Source organism: Pituophis catenifer, unplaced genomic scaffold (genome assembly GCF_029215685.1).
Source record: "Pituophis catenifer annectens isolate HBS135680 unplaced genomic scaffold, rPitCat1.0.hap2 SCAF_6, whole genome shotgun sequence".
In the NCBI taxonomy this organism is placed as follows: Eukaryota; Metazoa; Chordata; class Lepidosauria; order Squamata; family Colubridae; genus Pituophis; species Pituophis catenifer.
This window is the reverse complement of record NW_027256886.1, coordinates 15239638-15251856: the sequence shown is the minus strand read 5'-3', so window position 1 is coordinate 15251856 and position 12219 is coordinate 15239638. Positions and strand designations below refer to the sequence as shown.

General features: G+C 41.5%; 1 protein-coding gene across 2 annotated transcripts in view; it reads right to left on the bottom strand.

Moving 5' to 3' along the window:
• SLC2A2 (solute carrier family 2 member 2) overlaps positions 1-12219 on the bottom strand; it is a 35730-nt gene continuing 23511 nt past the window's right edge. For both annotated transcript variants that reach the window (XM_070946426.1, XM_070946428.1), the window contains exons 6-11: positions 10921-11083; positions 9976-10166; positions 8812-8916; positions 5421-5522; positions 2555-2758; positions 1-285 (exon numbers count right to left, since the gene is read on the bottom strand). In XM_070946426.1, the coding sequence (XP_070802527.1) occupies positions 91-285; positions 2555-2758; positions 5421-5522; positions 8812-8916; positions 9976-10166; positions 10921-11083 (960 nt within the window). In that variant the 3' untranslated portion in view covers positions 1-90. The remainder of the gene's footprint in view (positions 286-2554; positions 2759-5420; positions 5523-8811; positions 8917-9975; positions 10167-10920; positions 11084-12219) is intronic.

Genomic DNA, 12219 nt, shown 5'->3' with positions numbered 1-12219 from the left:
TAACTTTCCAGGCATTTATATTTTCTTAAACCTGTTTCTCCAGAGTTTCTAACTGGGTTGACTCCAAACCTTCCTCATCCGGCGATGCTTCTAAGCCTCTTGGTTGGCTCCCAAATACTCCATTTCAGTTGGTCCCCCGACATCTTTCTTGCTTCGGCGGCGGAATTCTTCTGCAATCTCTTCAAAGGTTTTGCCTTTGGTTTCTGGCACTTTCAAGTAAACAAATAAGACGAAAATGACGAGGAGGGCCGCAAAGACCAGAAAGACGTAGGAACCCAATAGTTTCTGTGATGGGCGAGAAACAAAGAGAGAAGGCATTTAAACCATAATTGATTTCAGGAAGCAATAAACTCATGTTTGTATGGAAATATTCTTCTTTTGCATACGTTCCCATTGCGTCATGTGCCTCTCTTTGCATAGTTTCACTCGTGCATTGTTAACAGCTCTGTAAGTTCCACCATATCGATCCCAGCTTTGCGACAGCCATGACCCAGATTACTGAGTATCGCTATAGACATATAGTCTGTGGTAGAAATCTGGTAGCAGTTCTTCCAGAGAAGAATTGTTTCCATCCTAGGCTACCTGGAATCTTTTTATCTGGATATATCCAGATTAGGACATGATTTCCTGCATATTATTAACTGGGATATGCCCCTTATCCAGAGGTGGGTTCACATAATTTAACAACCGGTTCGCCCAGAATCGAAAATATGAGCATGCGCTCACACTTGCTTCACTCATATGCTTCGCGCACACGCACTCGATTCACTTGCGCTGCATCAAAAGCACAGCAATTGTATAGGACGGATAGCTTCGCTCGCTCACACATTGTCCATGCATCCGTGCAGTATCAAAAAACACAGCGATATAGGACAGGATTGTGCCCGGGCAGGAGGGCGGGCGGGCCCACTCTCTACCCGCAGGTGGCAACTACCAGTTCGCCCGAATTGATCCGAACCAGCTGAATCCCCACCCCTGCCCTTATCCTCTTCCCATCCAATTGATACCTTCCATGATATGAAGGAGCTGTAGCTTCCTCCTAGGCCACAGATATGCCTTCAAAATAGAAAATTGCAGTAGTGGGTAATGTAAAAGACCTGTATCCATAATTCAGGTGAGCTGCTAACATCTTCCATATAGACAATACTGGTCTGGATCAAGCTATTCAGTCTTAGCATCTTTCACATGTTTTGAATGCTAGGACTGTTCAGCACTTCAGATCTGAAAGCGAAAAGCTACTTGGGAGCATGTAGTAGGTAGCAGGTCACGAAAAATTCTGAAAACATCCATGTCTTTTCCCAGTCTTGTGAACTGGGAAAAGTTCACAAGACTGTGAACTTTGAGGAGGTATTATATTATACCTTTGCATTGAGGTATAATTGGTATTTGTTGTAGGGAGTGTTACATTTCTGCCACTATGTACAGGTAGCCCTCGGCTTACAACCATAATTGAGCCCAACATTTATGATGCTAAGTGAAGCATTTGTTAAGTGAATTTTGCCCCATTTCATGGCCTTTCTTGGCACCATTATTAAGTGAATCAGTTTGTAACACATTGTTAAGTGAATGTGGCTTCCCCATTGGCTTTCCTTGTAAGAGGGTCACAAAAGGTGATCACATGACCTTGAGACACTGCAATCATCATAAATATGAATCAGTTTGAGGACCCAGTTTGTGGGGGCAATAAGCTGACTTTGTATAAAATATACAAAAGAATGAAGGCTATTGCTTAACGCATTGTAAGCCGCCCTGAGTCTCCGGAGAAGGGCGGCATATAAATCAAATTAAAAAAAAAAAAAAAGTTGCCAAGCTTCTGGTTTTTGATAACATGATCATGGCGATGCTGTAAGTATGAAAAGCGGTCGTAAGTGTTCTGTCCCTGTCTCACACACGCACACCCTCCGATAAGACGGGCTCGGGGGTCGGAGTCACAACAGTAAGTCACTTTTTTCAGTGCTGTTGTAACTTTGAAAGGTCACTAAATGAAATGTTGTAAATTGAGGACTACCTGTAGTGCACTTCTTACAGTATACTGTGTTTCCCTCAAAATAAGACCGGATCTTATATTCATTTTTGCTCCAAAAGACGCATTATGGCTTATTTTCCGGTTAGGTCTTATTTTGGGGGAAATACAATACTAAACACCTCCATCTGCTGACGATCTTAACTGGGGCTTATTTTGGGAATAGGGCTTATATTATGAGCATCCTGAAAAATCATGCTAGGCCTTATTTTCTGGTTGGGTCTTATTTTCTGGGAAACAGGGTACTAATCCTGGCCCCAAATCCAATATTGTTGGCATCTCTTCATCATGAACAGATAAAGCTGAAGATATCTCTTAATGTTAGTCATGATGCTCTATGGAATCCAGTATGGAATCCACTCCTACCTTGATGTCATGGTAAAGTCTAAAAAGATCATATTCCGTTGATCACTTTATCTACAAGCTAGATATAAAATGATTGACAGAAGATTATTTTTAAACGGCAACTCCTGGACAATCATTCAGCAGTGTAGTTTCAGCATTATAGAACAAATGGCAAAGTTTCCTTACAGCCAAGTATGGGAAGAACATTCCAATGCAGAAATTGGTGACCCAGTTGCAAAATCCAGCAATCGCAACAGCTGCTGGGCGAGGACCTTGGCTGAATAACTCTGCAACAATGAACCAGGGAATCGGACCTGGTCCAATTTCAAAAAAGGACACAAAGAGGAAGACGGAAACCAGGCTGACATAGCTCATCCACTCAATCTTGGGCTGAAAACAAAAGCAGATGGAACCATATTAACAACATCATCAGCTTTCAGACACAGTTAATGGAAAAAATTGAATGGCCATCGTGTTTCTGTGTGGCTACGTGCAAAACTTATTTACACGGTCAAATGTCATGGTTTCATTAATTATTTGTTATTTTGGCCGGTGTGTATTGGGTTTTATGTCTGCAGACTAGATTTATATCCCGTGTAGATAATTCGAGAGTTGAAGTTGGACTAGTATTGTGATTCCATGCCAAAGGCTAGATGGCATTACATAACAGTCATTTTCTTTATTTTATTTAATGAAAGATAACAGGTATGTTAAGGTTACTTGAAAGGGGGAAGATCCTGAAGCCTTCCAGATGTTGCTGAAAACTCCAGCCATCTTAGGGGCCATGGACAATGATGAAAGATGCTGGGGGTCTAGGTTCAACTGCTTTTGTAGAAGATCTCAAAGGATAGTAGCATTTATCTGACCTTATCTGGACTTGGAAGATACCAAATGTCAGCATGGTTGGTATTTGGATTGGCAGCCACCTGGGAATCCCATGGTTATTACAGGTTATATTTAGAGAGCAAATTATAATCTGGAATGAGGCAGTTGCAAACAGTTCCATCTACTTTCCAAAAAAGCTTCATGTTTGCATTCAAGTTGTACCAACAATGATATGTACCAGCGTTTCTCAACCTTGGCAATTTTAGGATGTATGGAGTTCAACTCCCAGAATACTGGGAATGCTGGGAGTAGAAGCCCTCCCCTCTTAAAGTTGCAAGGTTGAGAAACACCGCTCTACACCATCCGTCTTCTTTTAAGCTCTCAGAAGAGAGAGATACAAATATTACTTTCTCCCCTGTTGATGGTGAGGGTGGCACATTTGTCCAGTCCAAACTCCATCGCAATATCTTAGCTGTACGTATGGACAATATTGAACAGCAATTCTATTTCAGATGGTGTTTTTCTAGAGAGCTTTTCCATATATACATATTTCAGTTTCCAACTTAAGAAACACACTCTGATTAGGTGGCTCAGTGGCTAAGACACTGAGCTTGTCGATCAGAAAGGTCGGCAGTTCTTTTCTGATTGGCAAGCTCAATGTCAGTGGTCAGGGTTGGACTAAGGGGAGCAGGGGGCTGGACTAGATGACCTCCAAGGTCCCTTCCAACTCTGTTACTGTTACTGAGTCTTGGCTCCCTTTGCATCAGCACATGCAATTAGATGCTGACATTTGTCTCTTGCTGCTCTGCTCTCCTCTTTCTCGTTTCCTCTTGATCTGGAGAAGGGATTCACGTCCCAGTTAAATGACTCCAGTGGATCATCAGTCACAGTGGTACCTGCTTCGGTGGCTGAGAAACCCTGAGACAGAGGATCCTAATGGCGCAGAACAGAAGAAGGAAACATCTGATGCTTCCGTCTCTACTGTTAAGATACATAAAATATTTGCTGCTGGCCCAACAAAATCCCTCTTTGAGTTGTCCACGCTAATAACCTGCACTAATGTTTCCAGTGGCTCTGCAAAGTTTTATCCCTTTTGATATAGATAAGGGTCACCACATTACAAAAAGGATGTTGAGACTTTGGAAAAAGTGCAAAGAAGAGCAACTAAGATGATTGGAGGCCTGGAGACAAAAAAACCTGTGAAGAACGGTTGCAGGATTTGGATTTGGCTAGTCTAGAAAAAAGAGGAACTAGGGATGGCATGATGGCACTAATCCAGCATTTGGGAGGCTGCCACGGGAAGGAGGCAGTCAATTTACTTTCCGAGGCACCAGAAGACAGGCCAGGAAGCAATGGAAGGAAACGGACCAAGGAGAGAAGCAACCTGGAATTAAGGAGAAATTTCCTAGCAGTGAGGGCAATTAACCAGTGGAACAGTTTGTCTTCAGACACTGTGGGTGCTTTATCACTGAAAGTTTTAAAGAAGAGACTGGATTGTCATTTGTCTGAAATGGTATAGGGCAGTGGTGAAATCAGAATTATTTTACTACTGGTTCTGTGGGCGTGGCTTGGTGGGCATGGCTTGGTGGGCGTAGCAGGGGAAGTATACTCCAAAATCTCCATTCCCACCCCACTTCAGGGGAAGGATACTGCAAAATCCCCATTCCCTCCCCTCTCTGGGGCTAGCCAGAGGTGATATTTGCCGGTTCTCTGAACTACTCAAAATTTCCGCTAATGGTTCTCCAAACTGCTCAAAATTTGTGCTACCAGTTCTCCAGAACCTGTCAAAACCTGCGAGATTTCACCCCTATAGGGGTGTCCACCCCTATAGGGTCTCCTGCTTTCCAGCTCTATTATGATTGATTTTTTAAAAACAAGATGATGTGAACTCTTTTTCTATCATTTCCTGCTTTTGTCTATCTGTGATCCCATTTTACTAATGGGATAATTGTTTACTTGTTTACGGATGTTTAATAAATATCAAGGAGTTTATTTTTTTGTTAATTGAACTGAGTAGAATATGTGCTTATTCTGATGTGGATAAAGGAATTGACTGGGAGGGTGAGGTTTGCAAATTAAGTTGCCAATGATCCACAACATGATTTACACTATATAACAAAATAGCTCACCACCAAGTAGCAGTGACATTCTGCTAGAGAGATTAGATGTTCAAACATAGTGGATGTTGACAGAACTAATAACTGAACACTTGACACAGGTATCTTACCTGAAGTAGGAGCCCAAGAGTCATTGTTATGGTACACACCATCATGCCTAACAGACCGGCCATAAAGAGGATACGTCTCCCTGCTTTCTCCACCAGGAAAAGCTGAAAGTGGGGGGGTTGGGGTTGGGGGAGGGGTGTTGAGGAGAGAGGAAAGAAGAGTTAAGTTTTGTTGATTGAACAGTCAACTTCAACTGGGCAATGGAACTAAGCTATATTGTGAGTATCAAAGCTTTTTGCATGTGGAATCCCCTGGGTCCATCACAAAAAGTGGCTTTGCACACAGATCAACAGAGCTGAAAATCCTCTGTCTTATCACATCGTAGAGCTTTGGGGTAGTGTTTTTAGAAGCTGCGTAAACAGGCTGCAGTCTGGATTGTAGGCCAAGAGTCACTTTCTACATGAGTCAAGATAGTTGTTTTCAGTTTTGTCACATGCACAGAGGTAGAGGATGGAAACAGACTTTGGAAAACAAGGAAATCCTCAAAAAATGGAGGGGGAAAACTCACTTGGTTTTCCTTTAATCTATTTTCCACGGAGAGGACCTTTGCTGTTACAGTATAGCCCCCATCTCTGGAATTCTCTAGCTCAGAGAATACCGTATTCTATTCCTTTAAGCCATTAAACATGAATGAGGGACTAACGTTGGCGTTTTATTATATTTATTTATTTTTACTGCTCTGACAAGCCTATTTTTGCTTTGAAGCTGGTTTGCATCTCTGATGAAGCAGAGCTTATGACTGCTTTAAAATTAAGCAAAATTACTTTTAGCAATTCGGGGAATTTTTCTTTCCTATCCGAATGATAACAAATGGTCTTTGAATGCATCCTTGTGTTTTAAGATCACAGTACGGACTCAGTAGCTCCAAGATAGCAATCGGTCATCGACTTTTGTAATAATTGACAGCTCTCTTCTTCGTGAAGGTGTCCAGTCCCCTTTAAAAACCGTCTCTGGTGGTTATAAATTCCATACTTTTAATCCTAATCTCTGGTGGGTTTTCTCATGCAGAGAGATAAAAAAACAAAAGTCTGCTTATACAAATCAAGGATTACAACAATACCTTTCGTCATTGGGGTTCATATTTGAAAGAAATAAAACACAAAAGTCTTGTCCTTAAAATGTCTCACCCCTTGGGGGGAACTTTGTAATCCTATATCATCGTCTCTTGGCTGATATCCCATCTATCGAATTGCTGACCTCAGCTCATTTTATTCTGAGTAGCAGCTCTTTTCTGCTACTTCAGCGCTCAAAGTTCAAATAAATGGTTACGTCTACCTGTTGGTCTGGACTACCAGTCATTGATTTTCTGATAAAGTTCAGATAATATTTAAAAGCTTTGTAGAGAAAAATAAACACCGGTTGGAACCAGGACCACATATTTTACCTCAGTTGTCAAAAGACAAAATTTGAAAACTGCTATTTAGAACCAAGGTTAATAGAACACTAGGATTCTAACGAAACAGAAGGGGAAAAATACAGTTTATAATTCAAACTTTGGGACAATGTCCAAAGCTGTCCTGATCTTTTTTAAAAAAAAAAAAAAAAGAACTAATATTTCTTCTTTGTTTCCATGGAATCCTACCTAGATTTCTTCAGATGCAAGTCCCATTCCTTTCTGTAATGCTAAATTCCTTAGGAAGAAGTCTTCTATGCTTGGTAGTCTCACATTGTAACATTTCCAAGAAAGGTTGTTAAACCACAATCTATAAAACAAACCCTAAGAGCAACTGCAGAATTGTGGTCAGGATGGGGCACTTGGTGTATCCTCCAGATGTTTTTCATTAAAATTTCTCATCTTCTTGTCTATGCAGCCTGGGGTTCATAAGAACCAAACCAGTGGGTGGGTTTCAAAATTTTTTACTACCGGTTCTGTAGGCGTGACTTGGTGGGCCTGGCAGGGGAAGGTTACTGCAAAATCCCCATTTCCTCCCAATCAGCTGGGATCGGGAGGCAGAGAATAGATGGGGGCGGGGCCAGTCAGATGTGGTATTTACCGGTTCTCTGAACTACTCAAAATTTCCGCTACCGGTTCTCCAGAACTGTCAGAACCTGCTGAAACCCACCTTTGAACCAAACCTCAAAGCATCTGCAAGGCACAAGCTACCGTAAGGTAGATGGCTCTGCCTGTCTATTATGCTTCTAACTTGAATTGCACAGAATAGCAGCTCTGTGTAATAAACAAGCACTTCCTACTCAACATTATTCCCATGGATGAATATGTCATCAGCCTAGTTGACAATTTCGTGGTATTGAGGCAAATCTAAAACTCTCCTAAATAGTCTTGACTTTTAAAAGGAGAAGGGAAAAAAAGTGGAAAAATTGTTACCTTCTTGGATGAGAAGTGAAATGTCTTCAAAGAAAAGCCAGAAAGTCCAGTTGCCTCTTGAAAAATCACCTTGGGGGACATCTAGATTTGTGAGCTTTCCACATGCACCCAGTTGGCCACTGCGTGATGCAGAATGCTGGACTAAAAGGATTTAGGGCAGTGTTTCTCAACCTTGACCACTTGAAGATGTGTGGACCTCAACTCCAAGAATTCTCCAGCCAGCAGGAGTTGAGGTCCACCTTCAACTTGTCAAGGCTGAGAAACAGTGATGCAGGACTTTATCTCATGGGACTCATCTTAGGACAAAAGGCTTCGTTGAGCTTTATAGCTCCACTCAGTGGCAGAACACGGCATTATCCATTCTACAACAATAAGACAAAAAGTACAGGTAGTTCTCCACTTACGGCCACAATTGAGCCCAACATTTCTGTTGCTAAGTGAGACAGCTAAGTGAGTTTTGCCCCATTTTACAACCTTTCTGACCACAGTGGTTCGGTTGAATCACTGCTGTTCTTAAGTTAGTAACATGGTTGTTAAAATGAATCTGGCTTCCCCATTGACTTAGCTCGATGGAAGGTCACAAAAGGGGATCACATGACCCCGGGACACGCAACAGTCATAAATATGAGTCAGTTGCCAAGCATCTGAATTTTGATCATGTGACTTTGGGGATGTTGCAATGGTCGTAAGTGTGAAAAACAGTCATAAGTCACTTTTTTCAGTTATTATAGTTGGATAAAATAACACTTCAGCCACCAGTTTGGATCCACATCAAGCATATTACACATAAATTGTGCTTACTTTTTAAAGTTTCAATGTCTGAAGGCACTGAAAAAAGAGCCGTGGTAGCGCAGTGATTAGAATGCAGTATTGCAGGCTAATTCTGCCGACTGCCCGAAGTTCAATCCTGACCGGCTCAAGGTTGACTCAGCCTTCCATCCTTCTGAGGTCGGTAAAATGAGGACCCAGATTATTGGGGGCAGTATGCTGACTCTGTAAACCACTTAAGGCTGTAAAGCACTATGAAGTGGCATATAAGTCTAAATGCTATTGCTATTGCTACTTACAGCAACAACGGTGAACACCGTATTCACAAAGCCGACGCCTATGGTTGCATAAATAGGCTTCTTAACATGAGCTTTGTTGAAAATGTCAGTAGAGTAGTAGAAAATCTAACAAGGGAGACAAAAGTAATCTGTTAGTAGCAGCAAAAGTCCTTTCACCACACTGTGTACGCAAGTTTTGTCTCTGACTTAAATGAAATTTCAGGAGACTGCTAGCACATTAACCGGCAGCTGTATTTATAAAAATGGAAATATTTCCCAGAATATATTAACAATCCTACTGATATGTTGGAGCTGACTTCAACCAATTTCCCCAGTGCTTATGGTTTAATTATCACTTGTGAAATCTATTATTGGATTGAGCACTGATGACATTATGGAGTTAGGTAATGAAATGTCTGCAAGCGAACAGCTAAGCTCAGAGAGCATTAAGTGTTTTACAGTTCAACCCCGAGCTACAGATATTCATTTCTGTTATTGCATTGCCTAGAACTCCCACCCAGCTGAATAACACTCCCAGATAGCTGTGTATAAGTGATATAAGTAAACATTTAGTATTAATACTGTTGGAATAAATATCCATCTGGTTCAGTTCCAAGCCGGGAGAAAGACACTGGAAGCATGGAGGTTGATTGGAGAGATGGTTTAATGATGAACAGAACCATATGGGTTCTGGTGCAGCTGACCACATGGAGTTGAGAGTGGTGGGGTTTATACCTTCTCTTGGGCTTTGCACTTGAGCTTTCTGTTCCTGTGCAAGAACATGTTACTTTATTGGCTGTTGTCAGACTCCCATGGTTCCATGTACAAATCCTAGGAGTTTGTCTGAGCTAAGTTTGGTTGAAGTTTCTGAGGGTAATGCAATGAAGGGGCATTGGGCAATTCCTATTGTGGCTGAGGGCTAATCCTACCTTTGTTGGATCGTGGGTGAGCGTATTTGCTTATGAATAGAGCTATGTCTATCTTTTAAGTGCTGACATCTGCTGAGGGCTATTAAGAAAGGTGGAGGCTGCTTTCTCTCTGGAAAAATATGTTTCTCCTTTAGGGAAATATAATATTCTGCCTTTTAAATATTTCTCAAAATATTTCATTCTTTTAGGAGAGGGGTGGGTGCTAACTTTCTACAATACCCATCAGCAAAAACAAAACAAAAAAAAAAAAACTTACAGCATTAATTCCAGAAAACTGTTGAGCAATATGAACGCCTATGGCCACTATGAATGGCTGGCGGTAGGTCTCAGTTGTAGCCAGCTGCCAAATGGAGACAGGTTTTTCTTTTGACAATTCTTCTTTCTCTTTCTCCATTTCCTCAATTTCTTTGGTGGGATCATAGTTTTGTCCTCTCAGTTTTAGTAAATCTAGGAAGGAAATGTTAAAAGTCTTTCTTTATGGAAAAGAGCTCCAGGTAGCCCTCATTTAATGTCATTGGATGACTAGCTACTTGATCTTAAAGCAAAGTAATTGCTAAGTGAACAATTGCCAGGTGAGCCTAAACTCTGGGGAAACACAAAGAAGCCAGGTAAAAGGGTAAACCTTATATAGCCCTTAATCCTGAAGCTGTGATGTTTCTGTTTACATTTATAGGAGAAGAAGGGATTATAAGAGAGCAATGGTCTTAGGACGCAAGCAAAAGCCTTTAGAGCAGGGGTCTCCAACCTTGGCAACTTTAAGTCTTTTGGACTTCAACTCCCAGAATTCCTCAGCCAGCAAAGCGGTGCCTCTGGCAACAAAAACAGAGCTTGGGAGGGCCACATGCAGCCCCCTCGAGCTCCACTTTTGCTAACAGAGGGTTGCAGGAGGCTGCCACAGCCACAAACGGAACTCGGAAGCCCGTTTTTGCTGGCAGAGCGCTCTGGCCACAGGTGCCTCTGACATGAGTGACATCAAGCTGGCCACGCCCACCTGGCTATGCTCGCCCCAGCGCCCCAAGATCAAACACAATCCTGATCTGGCCCTCAATGAAATCAAGTTTGACACCCCTGCTTCAGAGCGAAACTAATTAGAGTCAAATATACTACTATCCTCATCCAAACTAAGTTCCACTTCTCCTAGGAAGCTACGACCCGCATTTGTCAACATGATTTTTCAAGAAGTTGGAAGAAGTCTTCTTACTTTTTTGGGCTCCTTCAACATCTCCACATTTTATGTACATGTATCTGGGACTTTCTGGACAAATTAGGAGCAGAAAAATCTGTAAGACAGCAGCACCACCTGACAGGGACAGAAGTAATGGCCAACATTTTGATGTGCCCAACAAAATATCCAGTCCCAAAACCTGGAAAAAATATAGAATGGTATATATCAATTTAAATAAAAGTCTTGTCAAGTCAAGACTCCTGGCATTAATAAGGAAGAGTATGTGAAGTGGTGACATCAATAAAACTCTTTCCTAAGGACACTTCTTATGGTTCATTTCAGTAGGAGTGGAATCCAGATGCAATCTTTTTCTTCTGATGGTGATGCCAACAATACAATTGCTGTACATATTGGGTATCCTAAAGTTGCTTTTTCAGGAGGCGCCTGAACTTTCTTGTTCCTTTTTTCCTTTGAAGATGTTTTGCTTCTCATCCAAGAAGCTTCTTCAGCTTTGACTGGATGGTGGGAAATGGAAGGATTTATATTCCTTGCAAACAGCTTATAAATCCTTCCATTCCCTACCATCCAGTCAGAGCTGAAGAAGCTTCTTGGATGAGAAGCGAAATGTCTTCAAAGAAAAAAAAAAGGGGAAAGTCCAGTTGCCTCCTGAAAAAGCACCTCTGGGACAACCATGACCTGGATGACTGAGAATCTCCATAGACATTTACATATTGGGTATTTACAGGTAGACAGGCACACAGATAGGATGACACATAGACAAATACTTTCAATCATTGTGCAATTGTATTGACATATCTGATTCACACAGAACAGCTTTGGTCCACACTGCTCCAAATTGAGGGGCAATTTAAAGATTCAGAGAGCACCAAGGACCCTATAATTTCGAGACTGTTCAGGAAGTCCCTCTGTTTTCCTAGGATGAATATAGATGGAGAAATATTGTCTGCAACTGGTACCAAATTTTCTGATGACTGGCTGATTGCTGGGTGTATTTAAACAGTTGTACAATAGAAACTATAGCATTGTCGGTATGCATGGATGCAAGCATTTGCTGTTTGCTTTCAGATATTTAAAAAATGTATTTTTACTTGGAATCTTGATGTATAAGAATAGAATAACAGAGTTGGAAGGGACCTTGGAGGTCTTCTAGTCCAACCCCCTGCCTAGGCAGGAAATCCTACACCACTTCAGACAAATGATTATCCAACCTTTTCTTAAAAATTTCCACTGTTGGAGCATTCACAACTTCTGGAGGCAAGTTGTTCCACTGATTAATTGTTCTAACTGTCAGGAAATTTCTCCTTAGTTCTAAGT